Raw genomic sequence first — 27,000 nt, 5'->3', positions numbered from 1 at the left:
TTCCAGCTCCTGCTGGACTACAGACTGTCTTACTTCTGGGCAAAGATCCCAGTGGGAAAATATAAATATCTCCTTAAATACCCGAGGGTACTTTAGAGCTTTGAAAATAAGGAGATGTGATTGGTAATGTGTCTTATTAACTTTGGTGCAGATTGAGGTAATGAACTACCTTGCTGATTTAACCATCAAGATGGATGGCCTCTTCTGTCCCAAACGCATCTGAAGGACACAGCTGGAGAGGCTGAATGTACTGGCTTTACAAGTCACCTTTGCAAAATAAAATGTAGTCTTGCAGCCTAAATTGGAGCTAAAAGCCACTCAGAATAACTGTTAAGCTTAACACTTGGAAATCACAGAATTCACAGTGGCTTTGAAGAAATTACAAATGAAAAAGGAAACTTCCATTTAAAATGGTAAATGGAGCTTATGTGGTTATCTCCCCCACCCCCTGCTTTCATGATACTGAAATGCTGGGTAAAATATTAAGGAAAACATTTAAGTTCATGGCTGCTCTGTGAAATATGAAAATCCTCCCATAGCAGAAACAAAGAGGGAAGTCAAGTGCATGCAGAGGTTGGGAGGCCAAGTTTAACAAAATACTGGCATATCAGAACACAGTATATTATATAAAAGCTAGGGTATTCGACACTAACTTGGGATGACAAAAGGGGCACTGGTCTCACATATTCCAGGGAAATGTAAGAGCATAAAGCTGTGTGCTACTGATCCTGGAAACAAAATTATAAAATCCCCACCCCAAAAAATTAAAAAATAAATAAATAAAATAAAATAAAATAAAATAATAAAATAAAATAAAATAAAATAAAATAAAAAATAAAAAATAAAAAATAAAATAAAATAAAATAAAATAAAAATAAATAAAAAATAAAATCCCCACCCACTGGAGTAAAAGGGATTAGCAAAGAAGATGAGAATCATTTGGATTTTAGTTGAGAAATAAGGATTCACCCAAAGAAACTGAAATCTAAGTTTATATTACACAAGAGAGTAGAACATAACATTTCTAGAACTCTGGTAGGAACATTAAAAAAAAAAAATACTCGTAAGGATCCTCTGGCAGCCCAGAGCAGAAAGGATTTCCAGTAAAAAACAATTCTGACTACAAGTGAGCTCAAAACCAAAAAAAAAATATAATCCATGTTTGGAAATTTGCTGCCATTTGAGGCAGTGAGTAGTTTTAATGAATGGTAAAATTTGCAACTTATAATCTAAAGATGACACAACTGTAAGAAATTTTATAATAAATAACTTTAGCCTGGTATTAAAAGTTGCCAGTAAGATCTTCTTTCTTGAGACAGGCAACTAGAGTTCATACTTAAGAAATATTCATTTGGGGAATATAAAAAATAGTGAAAGGGAATAAAGGGGAAAGGAGAAAAAATAAGTGGGAAATGTCAGAGAGGGAGACAGAACCTGAGAGACTCCTAACTCGGGGAAACGAACTAGGGGTGGTGGAAGGGGAGGTGGGCGGGGTGTGGGGGTGACTGGGTGACAGGCACTGAGGGGGGCACTTGATGGGATGAGCACTGGGTGTTATTCTATATGTTGGCAAATTGAACACCAATAAAAAATAAATTTATAAAAGAAAAGAAAAGACAAGACAAGAAAGAAAGAAAGAAAGAAAGAAAGAAAGAAAGAAAGAAAGAAAGAAAGAAAGAAACTAAAGGGTGGGCAGCCCGGGTGGCTCAGCGGTTTAGCACCGCCTTCAGCCCAGGGCATGATCCTGGTGACTGGGGATGAAGTCCCACTTTGGGCTTCCTGCATGGAGCCTGCTTCTCCCTCTGCCTCTCTCTCTGTGTCTCTCATGAATAAATAAATAAGATCTTTGAAAAAAAAAAAAGAAAAGAAACTAAAGGACTAGGTTCCTGATATTCTCTGTTAAAAAAAAAAAAAAAAAACCTTCAGTCATATGTTTTAACAAGCTGTGGTTTAAACAGAGGGGGCTAATGGGGAGGCTGGTGGGGGGGATATGAAGAGAGAACTGAAAAGTGAGGTAATTTTTAAACATATTTTATCTTTTAAAGTAATCTCAACACCCAATGTGGGACTTGAACTTACAACGCCAAGATCAAGAGTTGCATGCTCTACAACTGAACCAGTGAGGTGCCCTTGATGCAATTTTTTTCTCATCTTTTTACTGTGGTGTTTAAGGGAAACCCATCTGGTCCCTTTTCTTTATAGGACCTAAAATAATATCGCTCATCAAATGGACAGGTACATTCAGAAAGAGTTGGTTGGCATGCATTCCCTACTGAGCTGCTGGTATGGCCAAAGAGGAAACAAGACAACTCTTCCAAGTTTCTGAGTGGTGAGAGTTTTGAAAGATGGGATCTGCCAGGGCTTGCTGGCTAAGCTGAAATGTGGTGGGGAAATAAGAAACCAGGGCATCATGGAACCATGGGTTTAAATGATGTAACTTTCAAGAGAATTTGGTTTAAGCCTACTGGCAAGAGTCAGCCTGAAATTTTGTTGAATACTCCAAGGTACCATGAATGAATAGATCTTTTTTGTTGCCGGGCGGGGGTGGGGTGGGGTAACAGTCTATATGAATAAGGATCCCCAGCAGACATCAAGTCTACAGAGAACATCAAGTCTACAGAGAACAAGTCCTCTAAGTGGTGATAACCTATAGAATCTGGTGACAACATACTCATCGTCACAGATGTCCATGCATGTTAATAAAAGGGTATAGCCACTGTGACCAACAAAGAAAAGGACATTGATGTGAAGAATGTATTTTCCACTCATTATCCTCCCTTCAATCAACACTATACAATCACTATCCAGGAACTGAGTGGGAGGAGGGGATGCTAAAAATCATTTTTTCTCACTCTCATCTTTGCATAAATCACTGAAGCCAGAGATTAATCTAAACTAATGGAAGATATTAACCAACTATGAGATCAAAATTTAAATAAGACTAAATTTTAAACTTAAAAGTGAATGAAGAGTCATGGGAACAGACTGCAAAACTGATTAAGAAGCCAACTACTAGGCAGAAAATGAGACTTGATATGGGTGCTTATAGTTATTGGAAAACCAGAACTTGCTCATGCTCATTACTCACTGAGACTTCTCAACAAAACAGTTGGCATAGGTTTAAATTGCTTAACAAAAGGAAGAAATAGAATTAATTATGCAAAAGCAGGAGATTACATAAAAAAGACAAATTTTCAAAATAACTAAGTAAAAATATTAAGAATTGGAAAATAAGGTCTTTGAAAAAATACAAAATCATATATACATGTGTATATAGGTAGATGTTGTACATAGAGATGAGTATATTTATACAGAAATAGTCAGTTGAAGAGATAATTTGAGAACTAGAAGACAAATTTCAGATAAATACATAGAATCCCATAGACAGACAGATATATAGAAAATATTAAAGGGAAGCCTTTATATAATAGCAAATGATGACAAATGGTAGCTACACTTGTAGTGAGCATAGCATAATGTATAGAGTTGTTTAATCACTATGCTGTACACTTGAAGCTAATGTAACATTATGTGTAAGCCATACTCAGAGAGAGAAAAAATTTGCTGTATCAGTGCTGGGAGCTACAGAAAATAAAACAAAGAATGGAAAAGAAAGGGTGAGATGACACCAAGTTCCACCAAGTCAGAACTAATTCACTATTAGATTACGTGAGGGAGGGACTTTTTGTAGATAGGAAATTGCTTTTTGACAATATTTAAATGAAACTCTTAAATATTTTCTTATGTTCTCAATTTCTTTACATCACTATTATCTTTGCTTCCTATTGCTCATGTTGTTCATGTAAAAGATAGGCCAGTCCATCAGAAACTGATTTTGGGATATGTTTTCTAAAGGAACCTTTTATTTTTATATTAATAGAATTTTCAAGACTATTGAGCTATCCCTCTATTTCTCATGTGCAATTACACTTACAACCTCTCTATCTGTATTGAAGTCATAAAGTCATACCATCCCTTTTTATTCCCTATCCACTGGTTTGGGATATATATGAATTCTTTATCAACTATGTTCATTGAGATGACTCAGTTCATGGAGGGGGGTGCATAATTTACAATCCAGCCAGTAAGCAGTATCTAGCAGCATTGGCTTATGGTGCTAGATAAAGTTTTGTGCTCCTTGACACAATCCTTAATTAGTAAATGGTATTTTCAAGTGAATTCTTTATCAACTATTTTCAGATAATCATAATCTAAGGAGTAAAACATGTAGAAAGGATAAAGCAGTACTTGAGATAATACATAAATACAATGTAAAATGTCCCCTTAAAAGTGCTAGACAACATGACTTGTGAAGAAACCTACAGTGCAGAGCGATTAGTAGAGACAATAATAATAAAACATACCTCGCCAAAAATACCTTTCTGATAAGATACTTAGGATTTTATGGACACTCAAATATATGAAAGAATAAAGACTAGTTTCTATAAATCTTGAGAAAACTGATGTATAACATTTTTGCGACCTAATAATAATGGTAACAAGAAGATTTAGAACTATTACTGCTCACATCTAGTGGGCACTAGGTGAAGTACTTTACATAGGATAGCTCATGTAATATTCTCAACACCCTATGAGACAGGTCATTTTTGTCTGTTTCATAGACAGGGAACTGATTTATACAATGGAAGCAACTGGCCCAAAGTCTCAAGCTTGTAAGTGCCTCTATGAAGAATGTGGGCCTAAGAGTTTTACAGCAGTGTTTCTGCTCTGAATCATTGTTTTATCATGTTTGAATTATTATGCTTCACATAGGATCATAAGTTTACACATAAGTAATAAAGATCAAGAAAAGCAACTGACTTCCAAGGTCTTGCATTTGCCATTGAGCCTGGTGCAGAGCCACTGGTAGTTGGTGGTGAGAGTGTCAAGTTCCTTTTTTAAGGCCTCTTGTGCTGCAGGTGGAGCCTGAGCTATGACACTATTGACGGACTCGGTTAGGAGTTTCACTTTTGCTTCTTTTTGCTGGGCCTCTTCTTTAGCTCTCTGAAAAATAGAGAATGCTCTCTTACTTGATAAGCAAGGCAATGGATTTATTTCCAAAATGCATTCCTAGATATCACATACTTTCTTCCCCACAAGATCCCTGTTAGGAGATTAAGAAAAAATAAATCCAATAGTGATTACAGTCACTTCCATAAATTTAGATTTAGTTAAAATTTGAAGTTAGAAGGAAAAAAAATTATCATCAGAATGTAGGATCCTCTTTAATCAGAGTGCTGGGCAAAGTAGTCAACATGTAGGTATATATTTGTGGTGTGCTCTCTCACCTTCTTTCATATACATGGTGTTTGTATGCATATATACACACATACATGCACACACATACATGAGACAAGCAAGAATCAAGTATTTCAATACTAACAAAAATATCCCATATTCTAGAATTGAAATCATTTCTAAATTACTCAAATAAATGATTAATACTGAAATTAGTACAGATACCATTATTTAAATCAAAAGATAATTAATATAGAAAAGTCTTATTAATGCTACATCCAGGGCCATGTTTTGAGAAAGAAAATTCTATTCAGTAACTGAACACATACAAGGGAGAGAGGAGAAGAGAAGCCCCTGAAATGAGGGACACCGTCCTGATACTCAGCTATGCCTTTGGTCTTCTTCCATGGACCATAAATTGTTTCACAGAATATCAACATCAGTCAAGGCTACTTTGTTACCATTGTGGATCATGACAACCATACCACTATACTCCATAATCACATTAGAATATATACAAAGCACAAACACTGTCCAAACTGTAAAATACCTAATACTTCCATGTCCCCATTAATATGAGTCTCTGCTGCTTCTTTATCAATTATACCTTCAGCCCCACTCTAGTCGTCCTTCCTTCTAGGACAGATTTATTAAGATATCCAATCGCAGAGTTATTCCCACTCATTGACAATATGCGATCCAAAGCAAAGCTCTTCAACTCTCCCTTAAATCATCTTACACAAACTCAGGTTCTTTCTAATATGCTCTAACTCATACAACCCACTGTTCCCCATTTATGTATTCTCTCTTGCTGCCAGAAGTACTAAACTCAACTCAACTTGTCCAACTATATGAATCTTGCTGGAGGTCTTTAGCTGGAGGGTATTTATACTTCTTAACTTTTGATGTGTTTGTGCATCTCTCTCTCTCTCTCTCTCTCTCTCTCTCTCTCTCACACACACACACACACACACACACACACATTCACAATATATCTTTCATTTGAGTTACTCCAAAGACCAATCCTGAGATGAGCTTTCAAAATGTGTCATGTAAAGCAAATACTGGTGTAGGAATGGGGAATGGAGACAGGAAAGGGAAGAGAGATTATAAGGGTATATGTAATAAGTTCAGGAATCAGTGTTGGTGACTAGAGTTTACTCTTGCTGGGAAGCCTTGGAAAACATGTCTCAGGATTATCCCACTCAAGGGTATAGAATTGGGGTATGGATACATCATCTCCCATCCATGGCTGAAGGCTATTGGGGAGATGTTATTTCATAGTAATGAAGCCTGACAAATAGGTGGGAAAAGTGGGATGCAGGAACCACAAAAAGTCCTTACATAAAAAAATGCAGGTTCTGGCAGGGGGAAGTTGGTCCCATATGCATTATAATGGTGAGGGCAAGGGGAGGTGGGCAAAAAATGGACAAGGTCAGGTATAAAGTGCCTTTGTATTTTTCAAGACAAGTACCCTATGCCTTTCAATTTATTCTCATAATGCCTTAAAAGTATATAATATGATAGGATGGCAAATGCCACATTGCTTTGAATACTAAGTGATTACCTTCATGAATTTTGATGCAATTGATTAAAAAATTTAGCTCAAAATTCTTAAATCTGTTTTTTTGCATTACTGAGTTTTGTTTCTACATAAACCATATTTTGACTATAGTAATTTTAGCTTACAAACAATTTTGTCAACCATTAATCACTAAGAACGTGCTGCTGTGTGCTATGTCAGACATGCTATATATGCTACTTTGTTGCATCTTTAACAAAACCTTGTGAGATGTGTTTTGTCATCTCTATATTTGACATCAGAAAACTAAGTTCCAAATTGTTTAAGAAAGTCGTCCTGGAAACTACATCCTTTCTTTCTCATAGTTTCTGTTAAGCCCATCTCAAATCTTCCGTGAAATGAAGAAGTATGGTGTACCGGATCCAATGAATGAAATCACATTTCATACAAGTTACAAACAACCTATACAACTATCCAAAATGCAGGATGAAGAACACTTCCTTACTCCATTTCTCAGCTTTCATATTCTTTTTTAAAAAACACAAGCTTGGAAGCTGGGGAACATTCAGAGGAGAAACGGAGATAAAATTTGCCAATGAAAGAAAAGGCAGAAAGCTAAATGATTGGTATTATTTAGGCGTAATACTAACAAGAAATTATGTATTTTTTCCTCCCATTATTTCCGTGAATCTAACTATCATATGCTCAGACACCTTTCATTGCCAACATCTCAAACCAGTGGTTCTCAAAGTGTGGTTTCTTGGAACCATTTGGAACGTGTTCCCTGGCATCTCCTAAAAATCTGTTAGAAATAAAAACTCTCAGGTCCCACCCCAGACTCATTGAATTAGCAATTCTGGGGGTGGGGCCTACAAGTCTTTGTTTTAACAAGTCCTCTAGGTGACTGGGATGTTCACTCAGTTGTGAGAATCACAATTCTAGTCTGTCACCCAAACAATGAGAACAGCAAGAACATTTATATAATTCTGGTAAGCGTGAGCACTAGAGTTACAATAGTGTAAATTTAATACAAAATAAAGACAGAAGAAAGCACTTAAAACCGAAATCTCAGAGATCTTTGGAGGGTTTAATACAACGTTTCACCATTTAGTCATTTAGTCAACCTCCAAAAGAATTTTCAAGACAGATAATGCTTATCAAACACTCAACCAAACTCTTTCATGTTAATTGAAAAGTTTTGTTTACAGGGGGAAAAGAAGTCAGGAAAACAGCATAATCATTTTCAAGTAAAACACAGGAGATAAAAGTTAAGAAACAGAAGGATGTCTCTACTTTTACTCTGAGTAAATTAGGGAGAGATGTCTGAGTAGGTCTGCCAGTCTCTTTTGACAATAAAGATAAATTTGCTCTCAACATGAGCAGAGGTGGAAGCCTGGACAAGGTACCATCACTCTCCTCTGGGTAGCGAAACAGACCTAAGGAGATTCCAGTGACTGGAAGGCAAAGAATACAAGAAATTGGATCTTCTTGTCAACTCCCCTGACTGTTGTTGTCAGAGGCTGCCTGGGCATTTCCTCTTTTCAATATCACCCTCATCCTGGAACAATTTTGTAGCTAGATTAGTTATTTCAACAAGTAAATCAACGTGGAATAAATTGTTGGGTTACTCATTTCAAGAACTGTATGTAAAATTTCAAAATTTGAGACAGTCTGTTCTCTAGCACTGGAAAGAGAAAAGAATCTGACTGGGTGGTTAGCCAGATAGGCAAACTGCTCAGGGAGACAGGGAAAGGGGCCAGCAGAGGGCCAGAGCCAAACACAAAAAATGGGAGAAGTATAGCAGCTAAACACAAGCTCACTGCTGATTATCTACTTAAGGATCAGAGGCAGTGGCTACAAAATATTAGAGGAGGTGAGGAAAATTGCCACCAGGGGATTGGGGTGTGAGGGGAAAGGCAATGGGGATGGCACATGACTCAAAAAGAAAAGAAAATGACCCCTAGTTCGTTTCCCAGAGTTAGCAGTCTTTACGTTCTGTCTCCCTTTCTAAAAAATAAATTAAAAAAAAAAGAAAAGAAAAAAGAAAAAACATGAATAGCCCTTCTTTCAGCATCCTATTGCTTCATAACCAATTCCAAAACTTCATAAATTAAAATAACAAAAATAGCAATCAAAAAAAAAAGAAAAGAAAATGAAAGAAAAAATAGGAGAGTTTGGAGTAGTTTGGGATGGGATGGAGTGGGATGGGATGAGATAACATCTACCCAATAGTCTTGGTTCTACCACAGATAAAGCCTGCGACTATGAGTAAAGTATTCACCCATCTGGCGACTTTAGTTTTCAGATCAGCAAAGAAAAGTGTGGACTATTTTGCTTCCAAAGTATCTTATAGCTCTCACCATCTATGATGATATAATTTTCCTAAGAGTGACCTCCCCATTCAAATTTAAAATCATTAGAGTCTCTTGTTTGACACTGTCCAATGGCTTTCCCATTTCATTTTTCATGAACTCCTCCAATCCTATAAAACCCTGTTAACAGGTATCTACCCATCCCCTCAAAATCATTTCAGGTTACTTATCCTGCTTTACTCCCTGCAGGCTGGTAGGCCTCTTTGTCTGCCTTAGGATCTTTGCAGGAGCTCTTACCTCTGATTGCAATGTACTTCCATGTTTGTTTTTTTTTTGTTTAAGGCTGATTTTTTTCGTAGGATTCATATCTCAGATTATAATGCCTCACAAATACCCTACATGTCAACTCTTCCTAAAATAGCATTTCACCACCCTAACTTCTGCCTAAGCCTTAATTGTTTTTATTTCACATTCTTGGTTTAGTTTTTTGGCAAATTACCATGATCTCAAAGGAGTTTGTTTCTCCATTCACTGCCCGCTCTGTCTCCACTGGAATGTAGGTTCTAAGAAGTCAAGTGGTTTTTATGTCTTGCTCATCACTGTATTCAGTGTCTAAAAGGGTGTAGTAACTATACAATTAATGTTTGTTGCTTAAGTAAATGAATGATATATAGTACTATTAGATTAGAATCATTTACAGCTTTTAATCACCTAAAAACTATTCCTGTTTAAACACAGTCTTCCTTATGTGTTTTAATTTTACTTTCTATATGTGACTAAAGCCACATGATCCACTTGGAACAGCTTGGGATGGGATGACATGGATTGAAATGAAATATATTCAATGCTGTTGGTTCTACCACAGGGTCTTTGAACGCCCATTCTGAGCCAGGAAATTTACTTATACATAAGTTTCAATTCTCAGTTCATATATTCAAGTTAGAAAATGACACTGTGTAGACAAATTGGAGATAACACTGACTGTCCAGTTGTCCAAGGCCATACTGAAATGTCATTGCATAGATTCTACTTCTGGCCTTAACTCCCAGTCCTTGCTACATGCTAGATTCCTTGGTCCTATATCAGTATTATTTTTTATCCTACTGTTTGAGAAAAATTCTATGTAAACTCAGTCCTTTTAATTCACATTAAAGACCATCAGTTACCCAAATTCTCAGAAACCCCTTTAAAACACCAAACTAACACAGCCTGTTAGCTACATTTTCAACTGTCATTGCATTAATACTTGGCATATTTTCCATTTGAATTTTCATCACTAGAAACAGCTCATGTGAGTAGCTGATTCCAATCTCAATACTGTATAATGTCACGGGAAAAAATGCTCCTAATGGTGATTGTCAATATTTATATTTTGACCACATGCATTAAAATTAATAAACACCTAGTTTCAGAATCCATAACATATACCAAACTTGAAGCTGAATTCATTAAAAATCAACTTCCACCATTAAACCAAGGAAATAGCAGAGTGTAGAATCACAGTGTCAAGCAATTTGCATCTTTTTTTTTCTTTCTTTGCTTCATTGTATTTGGTTTATTTTACCTTCATCTCTTCAACTGCTGTCTGTAATTCATCAGGGGTCTTGTATTCGAAATCTCTCTCTAGGTATTCTTCTTCAGCTTGTGTCATCCACTCATGCATCTCTGACAGATCTTTCTGAAGACTTACAGTTTTATCCAAACCTCCTTTTAAGGCTTCCTTCCTGGCATAGACCTTCCATAAAATAAACCAACAAGCAAAGAATGAATATTCAAAGTCACAAAACATTATCATTATGTTATTACTGAACAGTCTGTAAATAACAGAATCAGATAGAAAAGATGAAGCAAGATGTAAAAAAGTTCATATGAATGAGGAAATAACTCATGGCTATTGGTTATGCTTAATTTCACAGAGGTGTTAAAATAAGATATAGCCATTTACTTGGCATATGTAATAAAATGAACGTATTCTCCCATGACTATAATTTAGCTGTTGTGTGTAGCTATGTTTTTCTGTGAATAAAGAATAGAGAAAATAACTTTTCCATAATATGTTTCCATTGGATATGTAAATTTATTGGACAATTTCTAATTTTAATAAATCTGAATCTGACTCTTCCACTTAATTTTTTAAATATTTTTACTCTTTTACTTTACAAAATGTATCACACAAAATACAGTGTACAGTTGGAGGAAAAACTGTAAACATTTATACCCCCAATGTGGGAGCACCGAAATTTATAAAACAATTAATAACAAGCATAAAGAAATTCACATTGATAATAACACAATAATGGTAGGGGACTTTAACATCCCACATGCAGCAGTGGACAGATGATCTAAACAGAAAATCAGTAAAGGAATAATGGCTTTGAATATCATTCTGGAACAGATGGACTTAACAGATATATTCATAACATTCCATCCTAAAGCAGCAGAATACACTCTCTTCAAGTGCTCATGGGACATTCTCCAGAACCGATCACATACTGGGTCACAAATCAGCCCTCACCAAAAACAAAAAGACTGAGACCCTACCATGCATCTTTTCAGACCACAATGCTATGAAACTTGAAGTCAATCACAAGAAAAAATTTAGAAAGACCACAAATACATGGAGGTTAAAGAAGATCCTAGTAAAGAATGAATGGGAATATCAGAAAGGGAGAGAGAACATGAGAGACTCCTAACTGGGAAAGGAACAAGGGGTGGTGGAAAGGGAGGTGGGCGGGTGATGGGGGTGACTGGGTGACAGGCACTGAGGGGGGCACTTGATGGGATGAACACTGGGTGTTATGCTATATGTTGGCAAATTGAACTCCAATAAAAAAAAAAGAATGAATGGGCTAACCAGGAAATCAAACAAGAGATAAAAAATACAAGGAAACAAATGAAAATAAAAACAAAATAGTCCAAAACCTCTGGGATGCAGCAAAGGCAGTCCTACGAGGGAAGCTCATAGCAATAGAGGCCCACCTAAGAAGCCAGAGAAATCTCAAATACACAAACTAGCCTTACACCTATAGGAGCTAGGAAAAGAACAGCAAATGAAGCCTAAAGTCAGTAGAAGAAGGGAAAATTTAAAGATTAGAGCATAAATAAATTAAATATGTACATAATTACAAATTATATATACAAACAAACAAAAAAGCCACAAACCACTAGAACAGATCAAGGAAACAAGGAGCTGGTTCTTTGAAATGGTTAATAAAATTGATACACCCCCACTCAGGCTTATCAAAAAGAGAAAGAACCCAAATAAATATAATTACAAATGAGAGAAGAGAGATCACAACCAACACCACAGAAATACAAAGTGGCATGAACACTGTTGAATTCAGCTTTGAAGAAAGCCACGTATCAGAAATAGATCCAATGAGCTTTTGTGGAGGATTCGTTAACTAAATTGTGAGATACACATATGCACACAATGGGATACTATGTAGCACCAATACATTTGTACTGAAGTGAAAGTGGTTCGGTATATAACTTTAAGTTTAAAAAGCAGGTTGCAAAACAGTAAGTGTGGTAGTGGGAGTAAACTTGTGCTTTTAAAGCCTCACACATTTCTGAAATACTTTTTACAAATGAATGTATTACTTATTAACCAGGAAACTAGCAAAATTTTAAATATCTACAAGAAAATTGTGCATGTTAATCCCTTTGCTACAAAGTACCCTGTTGTACCCACTGAGGGAAAAAAATCTCAGTTTGGTACTGGAATAATTATATATTGCTTCGCTTTTACCTTAAAAAGGAAATCTAAGCCAATAACGTTAATTATTTTCTAAAAGAGTAAAAAATTAAGAGAAAAAAAATAAGTAGAGTTCTATCTTCTAAGTAATGGAGTTTTAGTTGTACAGTCTTAATATATAATGCATAGTTTTAGTGTAGTGAAGCTTTCATGTACTTTACCAAATACTAAATATGTGCAGAACCATATTAATTCTCCTTATTCTTTACAACCATCTTAAGCCTGATACAATTTAATTAAAACGACTTTAAATTCTTTACTCTCCTTGGTGAATGCAGTGCCTGATCTACTGAGAAATGTAAATAAATGCTCTCTGTGACATAGCAGAACAATATGTCTAACAGTTAAACTAATTAAAGTATAAAGGCTATTTGCATAATCAATGAGCCTATAATGGCATAAGTAAACAGGTTATTCAATTTCTACTTAGATGTTCTCTTGTAATCTTTTCAAGCAGTTGGCAAAGAGACAATAATATTAGAATGACTAACGGAACTTAGCCAAAGACTTGTAGTAAAATATATATATATATATATATATATATATTTATATATAAATATAAATATATTATATATAAATATGATACTATTTAAACCAGAAGAAAGGGATAAGGAGCGATTTTTTTTTAAGGAAAATCAGGCAGGAAGTCATTCTGAGGTGACAGCACAAATATATTGAAAAGAACATCAGCTCTGAGATCAGGGCATCTGGACTCAATCATTAGCTTACTTAAGTAAGCCTGGAGACATCAACTTGTTTTTCTTTATCTCTGCTCTGTCACTAACCTAACAGGTGGACCAGATGATTTCCAAGGTTTTTTCCAAACTTAACATTCCACAGCTCTATGCCTGATCAGACAGAGATATGAAATTTTGGTGTTTCATATTTTAGAAGAATTTCTATATAAAGGTTTGGACAATTTTTTGCTCACCATTATCCTATCAGTGATGCCAACATTCTAGCCTGAAATTGCCCAATCTATCCCCCCACAGTTTCAGATTCCAGGGCCACACCTCAGATTATAAAACAGAAAGTTCTTCATGTTTCCTGTTCTGGAATTTCTAAATCTAACATTCAGTACTGCCCTTCCTCATTCCACTTCTCCCATCACCCTGGCTTTATTTAGGTGTAACTGACATACAACATTGTGTAAGTTTAAGGTGTGCAACATGGGGATTTGATACACATGTATATTGTGAAGTGATTACCAAAATAGGATTAGTTAATACCTCCATTACCTCACGTGATTACCATTTTTTTTCTTTTTGTGATGAGAACATTTAAGATCTATGCTCTTAGCAATTTTCAAGTATATAATACAGCATTGCTAACTATAGTCACCATGCTGTACAGATCCCAAGAACTTGTTCTGTGTATAACTGAAAGTTTGTAACATTTGACTGAAATCTTTCCATTTACCTCACCTCCCAGACATGTCAACCATCACCACTACTCTAATCTATAGCTCAGTTTTTTTAGATTCCACATATTCAGTAGGATCACACAATATTTGTTTTTTGACTTATATCACTTAGCATAATGTCCTCAAAGTCCATCCAAATTTATGCAAATTGCATGATTTCCTTTTTCCTCATTACTGATTAATGCTCCATCATATGCATGTATGTATAAGCGTATGTATATACACAAACATATATGTATATATGTATGTATACCACATCTTTATCCGGTCATCCATTGATGTACACTTAGGTTGTTTCCATATCTTGACTATTGTGAATCATAATGCTATAATGAACATGGAGATGCAACTATCTCTTCGAGATTTGGATTTCACTTCTTTTGGGAATATACCCACAAATCAGATTACTGGAAGCTCTATTTTAAAATTTTTTTTGAGGAACCTTCATACTGTTTTCCACAGTGTTGTAGTAATTTACATCCCCACCAACACCACACATGGGTTCCCTTTTCTCCACATCCTCACCAACATTTTTTATCTCTTTCACTTTCTGATGACTGCTATTCTAATAGATATGAGGATATATCTCACTGCAGCGTTGACTTGCATTTCCCTGATGATTAGTGATGTTGAGCATCTTTTCATGTAACTTTTGGCCATCGGTATGTTGTCTTTGGAAAGAGTATTCAGTTTCTTAGCACATTTTTAAATCATATTGTTTTGCTTTGTTTTATTGAGTTGTATAAATTCCTTATATATTTTAGCTAATAATCCCTTATCGCATACATGGTTTGAAAATATTTTCTCTCGCTCTCTAGGTTGTTTTTTAATTTTGTTGATTGTTTCTTTTGACATACATCTATAATTTTGGCTTGGGACACCTGGGTGGCTCAGCGGTTGATTGCCTGCCTTCAGCCCAGGGTGTGATCCTGGAATCCCAGGATCGAGTCCCATATTGGGCTCCCTGCATGGAGCCTGCTCCTCCCTCTGCCTATGTCTCTGCCTCTCTCTGTGTGTCTTTCATTCATAAATAAATAAATAAAATCTTTAATATATTTATATATATAAATATATACTATATATATAATTTTGGTTCGATGTTAAATTTTCCTTTTGTTGCCTGTGCCTTGGTGTCACATCCAAGAAAATCATTGCCATGACCAATATCAAAGAACTTTCTCCCTGTTTTCTTCTAAAAGTTTTATGGTTTCAGGTCTTTTAAGTGTTTGACACTTTTTGTGTTAATTCTTGTGGTGTAAGATAGGAATCTAATTGCATTCTTTGGTATGAGAATATCTATTTTTTCCAATACTATTTATTGAAGAGACTTCTCTCTTTCTCGTTGAGTATATTTGACTCCCTGGTCAAATATTAGTTGACTGTGTACATGAGAGTTTATTTATAGGCTCTCAATTCCCTTCCACTGGTCCATGTGTCTATATTTAGGCTGGTACCATACTGTTTCTATTACTACAGCTTGGTAATATAGTCTGAAATCGGAAGTTTGAGGTCTCTAAATTTGTTCTTCTTTCTCAAGATGGTTTTGGTCATTTGAGGTCTTTTGAGGTTCCCTATAATTTTAAGAATGTTCTATTTCTGAGAAAAAAAATGCCATTAGAATTTTGATAGAGACTGCAATGATTCTATAAATGGCTTTGGGTAGTATGAACATTTTAACAATATGAACTCTGATCCATCAACACAGGATATCTTTCCATCTATTTGTGCCCTTTTTAATTTCTTTCGTTAAAGTTCTATAGTTTTAATATTATGTATCTTTCACCTCCTTGGTTAAACTTATTCCTTAACCCTTTTGTTTTTGATACTATCATAAATGGGATTATTTGATTTCTTTTTCAGATATTTTGTTGTTACTGTATAGAACTATAACTTTCTGCATAGTTCTATGCATTGACTATGTATACTGTAACTTGTTTTAAGTTTTTATTTAAATTCTAGTTAGTTACCATATAATGTAATATTGGTTTCAGGAGTAGAATTTAGTGATTCATCACTTACATATAACAACCAACATTTATCACAGTGCCCTCCTTAATATCCATCACCCATTTAACCCATCTCCTGCCCACCTTCCCTCAGCAACCCTCAGTTTGTTCCCCATAGCTAAGAGTCTCTTATGGTTTGCCTCTCTCTTTCTCCCCCTTCCCATATGTTCAACTATATATACGTATGTATGTACATATTTTGAGAGAAAGCATGCATGCACATGAGCAGGGGTCTGGGAGGGGCAGAGGGAGAGGGAGAGACAGATTCATAAGTAGTCTCTGTGCTGGGTGTGGAGCTCAATGCATAGCGCAACCTCACAATCCTGAGATCATGACCTGAGCTGAAATCAGGAGTTGAACACTTAATGACTGAGCTACCCAGTTGTTCCATCTGTTTGGTTTTTGTTTGTTTGTTTGGTTGGTTGGTTTCTTAAATTCCACATGAGTGAATTCATGTGGTATTTGTCTTTCTCTGACTTGTTTCACTTAGCATACTACACTCTAGTTCCATCCATGTCATTGCAAATGCTGAGATTTTATTCCTTTTGATAACTAATATTCCATTGTATATGTATTCCATCTTCTCTCTCCATTTATCAGTAGATGGACACTTGGGCTCTTTTCATAATTTGTCTACTTATATACTGCAACTTTACTGAAAATGTTTATTATAATTTTTTTGGTGGAGTCTTCAGGATTTTCTATATATAAGAACACAACATCTGCACAGACAATTTCATTGCTTCCTTACTAATTTGGATGCCTTTATTTCTTTTTCTTTCCTAATTGCTTTCACTAGAATTTACAGTACTAATTTAAATAGGAGTGGTGAAGGTGGGTACCCTTGTCTTGTTCCTGATCTTAGAGGAAAAGTTTTCTGCTTTTCACTACTAAGTATGATATTGGCTGTAAACTTATCATATATGGTTTCTATTATGTTCAGGGGTGTTCCTTTTGTATGGAATTTATTAAGTATTTATCAGGAAAGGATGTCAAACTTTGTCAAATTTGTCAAATGCTTTTTTGCATCTACTGAGATATGCTTTTTATCTTCATTCTATTAATGTAGCGTATACAGTATGTAATAAATTTTCATGTTTTCTTGTCACTAATTAAGATCCATTAATTTCAGTTTGAACTCCTTTCAATATTTCTTCTAAGGTAGGTCTATGGCAATGAACTCCCTCAGCTTTTATGTCTCTATAAAAAACTTTCTCTCTCCTTCATTTTTGAAAGACTACTTTGCCAGATTGTGTATTCTTGGTTAGCATTTTTCTTTCAACACTTTAGATATATATTCCCACTCTCTCCTGGCATGTAAGGTTTTTGCTGAGAAATCCAATAAAAGCATTATAAGGTTCTCTTGTAGGCAAAAGTGTGAAAATGAGTAGAGGAAGCCTCATTTAAAATGGAGTCAGGAAGCCCTGAAGGGGGAGTTGTCACACATGTACCATTCCTTGCAGCTTACATAACCAGCAAGAAGAAGGAAACACTCTTCTTACTCCAGGAACAATGTGCTAACCAATGCCTGCAGCCGATGAGAAATTGCCACATCCTTAAACTAAACTCTTATCCTCCTCCAATAAACTTTTGCTCAAAACAGCCTTCCCCAATTTCACCCTAAAACCTAATAAAAGCTGACCTTACTTATGTCTTTTCAGACTTGCCTGTGGTTTGCCATAGTTTAATTACCCTGAATTGCATCCCCTCTCTTCTTTGAAAATAAACTCATTTTGCTGATAAAATAAATGGCTATTTTATTTTTAGTGGCTTTTGGGGAAGATGTTTCAGAGCTGAATTTTTATGGTGACTTACAAGCCTCATGAATTTGGATAGTCACATGTCTCTCCAGATTTGAGAAGTTTGCAGCCATTATTTCCATAAATAAGCTTTCTGTCCCCTTATTCCTCTCTTCTCCTTCTGGGACTCTAATAATTCACAAATAACTCCTCTTGAAAGAGAGAAGGGCACATAGGTTTATTCACTTTTTCCCCATTCTCCTCTGACCAGTGCTCGCTTCGGCAGCACATATACCATTCTCCTCTGACCAGACAATTTCAAAAGTCCTGTTTTCTACTTCATAGATTTTTTTCTTCCACTTGATCCATTCTACTATTAATGCTCTTTATTACATTTTCCATTCCTTTCATTGTATTCTTCAGCTCTCAGATTTGTATTTTTTTTAAATTTCTCATTTTGTTCATGTATTATTTTCCTAATTTAACTGAATAGTCCTTGTTTTCCTACAGCTCACTGAGTTTCCTTAGAACAACTATTCTGAACTCTTTTCAGATGAGCTGCAGATCTCCATGTCCTTGAGGTTGGTTACTCGAAAAATTATTATGATCCTTTGGTAGTAGCATGATTCCTTGATTCTCCATGTTCCTTGAAGTCTGGCAACATTATCTTTGCATTCACAGTAAAAGTCATCTCCTCCAGTCTTTACTATCTGCCTTCAGAAGATAAATGCCTTCTGTCAGCCTTGCTAGGGATTCTGAGGCTAAGACCTACAAATAGGACTGTTTCACATACTAGCTCCCTCTTGTGGCAGAATTCTTAAGCTTATATGGCTTCTCTATCCTGCAAAACCCCAGACCAGGGACTCACAGCCTCCCTTTTGTTTTCCAGAGAATGGTGCTAAGTGCTCAGGTTTGTGGTCTCTCCAAGGCCTACAGATTTACAACAACCTTGTGTGGATGCTCATTAGCTTCCTACAAAAGCTGGCCGTTGTCACCATCCAGAGTATGCACAGAGAGTCAGCCACAGTACTGGGATGCGTGTGTGTATATGTCTTGTAAGGCACTGGGAGTGCTGTTGAAGTTGGGGGAAATCACCGGTCAGAGTGACCCCAGCAGCTGGTTGGCAGACCTCCTGATGGAATCAGTGATATTAGTATGGTATGTGTACTTTTAATACAATTCCCAGCCCTGGTTCCCAGCTGTTCTTCCAGCTGCTCACTACCCCTCTGTAGTGTAACTCACAGCTCAGTACCATGGATGGAGGAGAGAAAAATATGCCTCTTTAATAACATCCACATAGCTGGGGAAGCTGGACACTCACATAGTCTTACCTTTCCACAAGGGAGAAATCATGGTTCTGAGAAGGGCTGTCTTGGCAAAGACCTATGCTGCCTTGGGGGAGGAGGGATGCAAGTAAAGTCAAACCTTTCCCTTTACCCTCTCCAATGCATCCAGCTTTAAGTGTTTTTGTTCCGACAGTGCATTATAACTTCTCCACTGGGCTCTTGGACTTCCACAAGGCTCTGTTTTCCATGGGTGATTGTCTAAGTCAGTGTTCTCTAGGGGCTATCAGACCATGGCTGAAAGGAGCTGGAGCTAGTTTATGGACTACTGCAGGGTGAACAGACAGGACTGAGGTCTGTATAACAATTACTAGATTTGTAAGTGGGTGAGATTCCTCCCAAGTACCTAGGCATATGGTGCTGGATTGCACAACTCCCACAAAGGCATAAAGAGACAAGAAGACTTGAGTCAAAGGTTATGACTGGGATAAATGGAAAGATGGAGGTGCCATTTGTTGTTTCAGGAAGACTATTAGGGTAGGAGACTGAAGACTATGTAAGGAATCTGGAGGGCATGCTAGATTTAATCTGTCTATTCATCAGTATGGAGGCACTGAGTCGGGAGATGGATATGCAGATCCAGGATTCAAGAAAACATTCAGATTGCAACAAAATTGTGAAAGCAACAACTTAGAGACAACATTTAAAGCCACAAGGCTGAAAGAGTTTACGAATGGAGTGAGTAGTTATAAGGAAGAGAAGTCCAAAGAAGGAGCCCTGGAGTGATTCCAAGTTTAGAGGTCAAGGCAAAAGAACCATCAAAGGTATTAAGAATGGTCATGGAAACTGAAGGCAGACTAAGAGAGAACCAAGAGAAAGTGATGATAGAGGAGCCAATCAAATGAAGATAAAGACTAAGTAATGAATTTAATGATGCAAATTCACTGGTGACCATGACAAAAACCATTTCAGTGTAGTGATGAGGATGAAAAATCAATTAGGGAGCATTCAAGAGCGAATGGGATGAGTGGTATGAAAAGAAAGTTTCTGTAAATGGAAACAGAAATGGAGAAGTGAGAGGAGAGGAGGGATTGTGAGGCAAAAGGAGTATTTTCTTAAGATTTTATTTTTAGGGATCCCTGGGTGGCGCAGCGGTTTGGCGCCTGCCTTTGGCCCAGGGCGCGATCCTGGAGATCCGGGATCGAATCCCACATCAGGCTCCCGGTGCATGGAGCCTGCTTCTCTCTCTGCCTCTCTCTCTCGCTCTCTCTCTGTGACTATCATAAATGAATAAAAAATTAAAAAAAAAAAAGATTTTATTTTTAAGTAATCTCTACACCCAACATGGGGTTCAAACTCACAACCCCGAGGTCAAGAGTCATATGTTCCACTGACTGAGCCAGCCAGGTACCCCAAGTGGATTTTTTAATAACAGGAGATATTACAGCATAACTCCCTACTGATAGAAATGATCCAGTAGAGGAAAGAAAAGTATTTTTGATTCAAGAGGTAGGAGGATGTTCGATAGTAATGGTAATGACAATGGCAAGGTTAACAGGCTGGAAATGGGTAGCTGAGGTAGAGTGGAAGATAAAATTGTTGCAGGGGCTATTGAGGAACTGACGGCTCAGGAACTAGAAGCATCATCTGCAAAGATATTGAAATCCCCAAGAATTATGACAAGAATGACAGTAAGCTATTAAAATACTCAAGAAATAAGGAAGAAGGACCCAGAGATCTGTGGATGATTTTACCCAAAAGTTTTGCTGAGTGAGAAAATGACAATGATTTGCAAGTTACCTGAATAATATCCTTCTAAATCTCTAGGTCCAGTGTTTCTTGGTAACTATTATAAATCTATACCTGCTATTAATTAAAATATATAATTATGGGATCCCTGGGTGGCGCAGCGGTTTAGCGCCCGCCTTTGGCCCAGGGTGCGCTCCTGGAGACCCGGGATCGAATCCCACGTCGGCCTCCCGGTGCATGGAGCCTGCTTCTCCCTCTGCCTATGTCTCTGCCTCTCTCTCTCTCTCTCTCTCTATCATAAATAAATAAAAATTAAAAAAATATATATATAATTATGCACTATTTATCTAGAAATGACACACATTTTATAATTTTACACATGCAAGCTTATGTCTATTTCATATCCATTTTTAAAGATTTTATTTATTTATACATGAGAGACACACAGAGAGAGGTAGAGACATAGGCAGAGGGAGAAGCAGGCTCCTCACAAGGAGCCTGATGTGAGACTCAATCCCTGGACCCAAGGATCATGACCTGAGCCAAAGGCAGATGCTCAACCACTGAGCCACCCAGGTATCCCATATACATTTATTTTATTTACCAAGCATGTACATAGTGGTTACCCTGTCTTAGGTACTAGTCTACACATTTTACAAAGACTAACTCACTTCAGGCAACCAGGTGGCTCACTCACTCAGTTGAGCATCTGACTCTTGACTTTGGTGCAGGTCATGATCTCAGGGTCATGAGACTGAGCCCCAAGTCAGGCTCTGTGCTCAGCTGGGAGTCTGCTTGAGGACTCTCTTTCCCTACCCTCTGCCCCTCCCTCCTCCACACTTTCTCTCTCTCTCTCTCAAATAAAATAAATAAATAAATGATTAACTCATTTGATCATAAAATTCTTATAAAGCAGGTGTTAATACTCTCACATTATAAAGACCTGGAAACTGAAGCACAGAGTGAATAAGCAGCTTTTCCAGGATCTCAGAAGTAGTTTATGGTGGGGGCAAGATTTAAATCAAGGCAATATGTTTCCGGAGTTCCTAGTCTTACACACTGTGTTTGACTCTCTATCCATGAGAAAGCCTCTTCATCTGTAAGAGTTTTAAATTTTATTAGCCAAGCATTTCAGGGAAGTGGGTCTGGACAATATTTTCATTGTGAAATAGGAGTTTACCTTAATATGAATGAGATCTTTATGTTTGTGTACATAGTTTGTATGCCCACTTCAAGTATCCCACTTGAATTCCAGATACATTTCTGATTGTCGACTTCTCCAAAGTAAACATGACCAAAATGGAAGTATTTTGCTCCTTCCTTAGCCCCCAGTCTTTCTTTCATTAGTTAAAGGCACTGTGGCCAACACTGTTGCTTAAAACAGGGAGCTCTGAATAGACTTTGATTTCTCCTTCTCTCAGCCTCTGGACTGGAAGCAGGCACTCTTTACCAGCAAATATGTCATTTCTAACAGGATCTGATTAAATGAAGAATGTAGTGTGTCATGTTAGAAAAGGAATAATAGTCAAAGATGGGTTTGAGTGTAGAAGCCCTGATAAGAAATATAACAAGGAAGAATTTGCCTACTAGGCAAAAATAAGAAAAAAAAATAAGACCATGTTATATAAACATCATCTTGAGCACACTGAGTGAAGTAAGCTTGCTGAAGACAGATTCTGGAGGACAGAGTTTCAACAAACTTTGAGTCACACAAGAATTTTGGTCCAGTTTGCCCAGAACAGCATATGCCTTCCACATGCTAATTACTATATATAATGGGAAAATACAAATAAATAGAGATAAATGTAAAATAATAAAAAAAATTAAAAAAAATAAAAAAATAAAAAAAAATAAAAAATAAATAAATAAATAAATAAATAAATAAATAAATAAATAAAGATAAATGGTAATGAGAAACAGAGCAACAAGTATTGAAATCACCTCCATCTCTATGGAAGAACCTGGACAAATACTGGGAGAGGTTTGGACAGTGAACCAAACATAAATGTCACAAGAGGATTATACATTTCAAATTTCTTCCTGTCTCTCAATCTCTACTAATGTCCCCCCTGTTCTTTGCCAGTATTACTTCCTACCTGGACAACTGCAATCCCTATGTCCCTTGTGCCCCCTTCAGGCTATTCTTCATACAACAGGAATAAATTAAAAACAAATTCATGGAAACTAATGAGAATGAAGATACAACCGTTCAAAATCTTTGGGATGCAGCAAAAGCAGTCGTAAGGGGGAAATACATCGCAATACAAGCATCCATTCAAAAACTGGAAAGAACTGGGATCCCTGGGTGGCGCAGCGGTTTGGCGCCTGCCTTTGGCCCAGGGCACGATCCTGGAGACCCGGGATCGAATCCCATATCAGGCTCCCGATGCATGGAGCCTGCTTCTCCCTCTGCCTGTGTCTCTGCTTCTCTCTCTCTCTCTCTCTCTGTGACTATCATAAGTAAATAAATAAAAAAATTAAAAAAAAAACTGGAAAGAACTCAAATACAAAATAAAAAAAAAACTCAAATACAAAAGCTAACGTTACACATAAAGGAGCTAGAGAAAAAACAGCAAATAGATCCTACACCCAGCAGAAGAAGAGAGTTAATAAAGATTCGAGCAGAACTCAATGAAATCGAGACCAGAAGAACTGTGGAACAGATCAACAAAACCAGGAGTTGGTTCTTGGAAAGAATTAATAAGATAGATAAACCATTAGCCAGCCTTATTAAAAAGAAGAGAGAGGAGACTCAAATTAATAAAATCATGAATGAGAAAGGAGAGATCACTACCAACAGCAAGGAAATACAAACGATTTTAAAAACATATTATGAACAGCTATATGCCAATAAATTAGGCAATCTAGAAGAAATGGATGCATTTCTGGAAAGCCACAAACTACCAAAACTGGAACAGGAAGAAATAGAAAACCTGAACAGGCCAATAACCAGGGAGGAAATTGAAGCAGTCATCAAAAACCTCCCAAGACACAAAATCCAGGGCCAGATGGCTTCCCAGGGGAATTCTATCAAACGTTTAAAAAAGAAACCATACTTATTCTACTAAAGCTGTTTGGAAAGATAGAAAGAGATGGAGTACTTCCAAATTCGTTCTATGAGGCCAGCATCACCTTAATTCCAAAACCAAAGACCTCACCAAAAAGGAGAATTATAGACCAATATCCCTGATGAACATGAATGCAAAAATTCTCAATAAGATACTAGCCAATAGGATCCAATAGTACATTAAGAAAATTATTCACCATGACCAAGTAGGATTTATTCCTGGGACACAAGGCTGGTTCAACACCCGTAAAACAATCAATGTGATTCATCATATCAGCAAGAGAAAAACCAAGAACCATATGATCCTCTCATTAGATGCAGAGAAAGCATTTGACAAAATACAGCATCCATTCCTGATCAAAACTCTTCAGAGTGTAGGGATAGAGGGAACAGTCGTCAGCATCTTAAAAGCCATCTACGAAAAGCCCACAGCAAATATCATTCCCAATGGGGAAGCACTGGGAGCCTTTCCCCTAAGATCAGGAACAAGACAGGGATGTCCACTCTCACCACTGCTATTCAACATAGTACTGGAAGTCCTAGCCTCAGCAATCAGACAACAGAAAGATATACAACAGGAATACAGAGCAAAGTTTTGAACCATCACTTTAGATGATACCGCTTCTCTATCTAAAAGCCTAATCGTTTCTCAGGGCACTTGACAAGTGCATACCCGATCCTCACTGCACCTTATGAGACAGTTCATGACTTATTTCCCACCAGGTTTCTCCTGGCTCATGCTGCTCCACTTAGAGGCTTCCCTTCTGTTCCTCCTATATGCTCACTCTTCTCTCCCACTTCGGTCATTTCTCCCACTTCATTCCGTACCCAGACATTCCCTTGTCCCCATGACCAAGTGCCAGGTTCTTCATACTAATCAGGCATCAACTTCAATTCCACCTTTTCAGAAAAGGCTCTACCGACTACCCAAGAAAAAGCAGTTTCTCTCCTCCTTTAGTCCCATTCAGAGCATTCTGATTGCTTACTTCAGAGCATTTGTGAACATTAAAATTAGACATTTGTGTGATATTACACTAACACATTTACTTCCCATCTTCTCTACTAAACTATACCCTCCATGAAGATAGATATTTATTATGTTTATTCTCTTCCCTATTTACATCTGTTACAAAATGTTTAATAATACATACTGAAGTAAATATTCTATAAGTAACAAATAAATAGTAAAAATGTGTCTCTAAATAAATTATGTATTTTCATGCATATGATTAGTTTCCTTAATAACTATAAAACACAATAATGTAAAGATATGTATAATTATGAAACTCCTTCCCTCTATCCCTTCCTTCTTTTGGTGTGGTTCACTAATTTGTGAGTATTTTAATAATGATTATTGTTTATTTTAGAAATAACTAAAAATCTTGATTTTTTTTTTAAATTTGGATACAAAAACTGTAGACTGTAAAATGTCAACCATTTTATACCTACAAAATCAAATCATGGGATCTCAAATATATCACCCGGTATATCAGGCATTTGGATAATTCTGTCTCTAATTATTTATGGTTTTTTTTCCAGAGTCTGGCATCTAAAAACAAATGAGTTAATTTTAACCCAAGAAAGAACATCACACCCCATTTTGAGTGTAGCCATTTCTGTAATGCATAGATTTACTATCTTTTTCCAGTTCTATCTGGAGCCCTGAATTGTGCCCAATACCAAAACTTGGCTTCCTTGCGTTTACTGTATGGTCTTACTTCTCTTCAGTGCATGATACCTTCCTAAAGAAGTATGGGTCATTTGGCAATAAGGTCAGAGTGTTACACAGTGTGATATTCCAAGAAGAACCAGACAGATGCAAAATATTCCAGGATGGGATGAAAATATGGATGTGATCTATGGAATTTTTGTTATGCAGCAGGCTAATGTGTTTACAATACTCCTCTTAAACGACAAATCTGTGGTATATTTTATAGCAGACATAAGGTCTTAAACAAGGACATTTTAAGACCAGAGATATTTCAAAAATTATACTTCTCCAAAATGTAAAAACCTCGGGGTCTCAGTAATACTGGTGACTTTACTTATCTTTCTTGCTGTTGTTTTTTCCCTCTTGCTCTAAAGGCTCTAAAGTGTTATTCCTTCCATCCATCTGTTAGAAACATTCAACAAATACCTTTCATACTGGCCTTCCAGGAAAACACAAATCGTATAATCTATTACCTAAGTAATATTTTTTTCCTAAACATTCCTTCTAGTACTGGCTTGCTCCAGAGAAGAATGCAAGCTAGCTGACCCAGGGCTATCTCGTCTGTGACTTAATAGAACATTTGCCAGTGACAGTATTAGCTGGGTGACTTGCCTTGCCTTTTACTTTTCTAAATTCTTTCCCTTTTCAAATTTAATTTTTGCCTTGTGGCATGATTTCCTTTCAACTTTGAAAGGTTACTTAGAAATAACAAAAGACTGACTGACTCTAATACACATAAGATGAAACCTCTCATTAACTTCAAAAAAGGTACTGGTATATTGAACAATAACCACTGCTTTAGGGCAAAATTTCATCTTTTGAACAAGTATTAGATATACACTACTTGTGTATATAATATTTACTTTTCCATAATGTAATCTTGAAATTGAAAATAAATGCCGGTAGAACATTCTGCTGCATGAAAACGAGAAACTCCGATGAGATTGTAGAATTTTTGTGTTGATTTCCCCCAATAAGCTTTTCTTAACTATTTTCCAACCTTATCTCATTTACTGAAGTAAATGCAATGGAGAAGCCAAACATGCCTATCTTAATCATCAGAAGTGACAATTATTTATCATATTTGTACATACACATAGATGAGTCATTCATCTTATTTCTGTACTCAGTGTACAGGTGTAAAATATGTTCTCCTAACCCAATTACTATTATAAAGTTATGTGCTGGAGAAA

At 36.6% G+C, this 27,000-nt stretch overlaps 1 protein-coding gene across 14 annotated transcripts in view; it reads right to left on the bottom strand.

The window, feature by feature from the left end:
- The window catches only part of DMD (dystrophin), a 2,167,959-nt gene that overhangs the window by 1,291,866 nt on the left and 849,093 nt on the right, over positions 1-27,000 (bottom strand). For all 14 annotated transcript variants that reach the window (XM_072818058.1, XM_072818060.1, XM_072818056.1 and 11 more), the window contains 2 exons: positions 10,637-10,807; positions 4,822-5,004 (listed from right to left, as the gene is read on the bottom strand). In XM_072818058.1, the coding sequence (XP_072674159.1) occupies positions 4,822-5,004; positions 10,637-10,807 (354 nt within the window). The remainder of the gene's footprint in view (positions 1-4,821; positions 5,005-10,636; positions 10,808-27,000) is intronic.

The sequence above is a fragment of the Canis lupus genome, chromosome X, assembly GCF_048164855.1.
Source record: "Canis lupus baileyi chromosome X, mCanLup2.hap1, whole genome shotgun sequence".
Classification (NCBI taxonomy): Eukaryota; Metazoa; Chordata; class Mammalia; order Carnivora; family Canidae; genus Canis; species Canis lupus.
The sequence above is the reverse complement of the archived record's forward strand: the minus strand, read 5'-3'. Positions and strand labels throughout refer to the sequence as shown.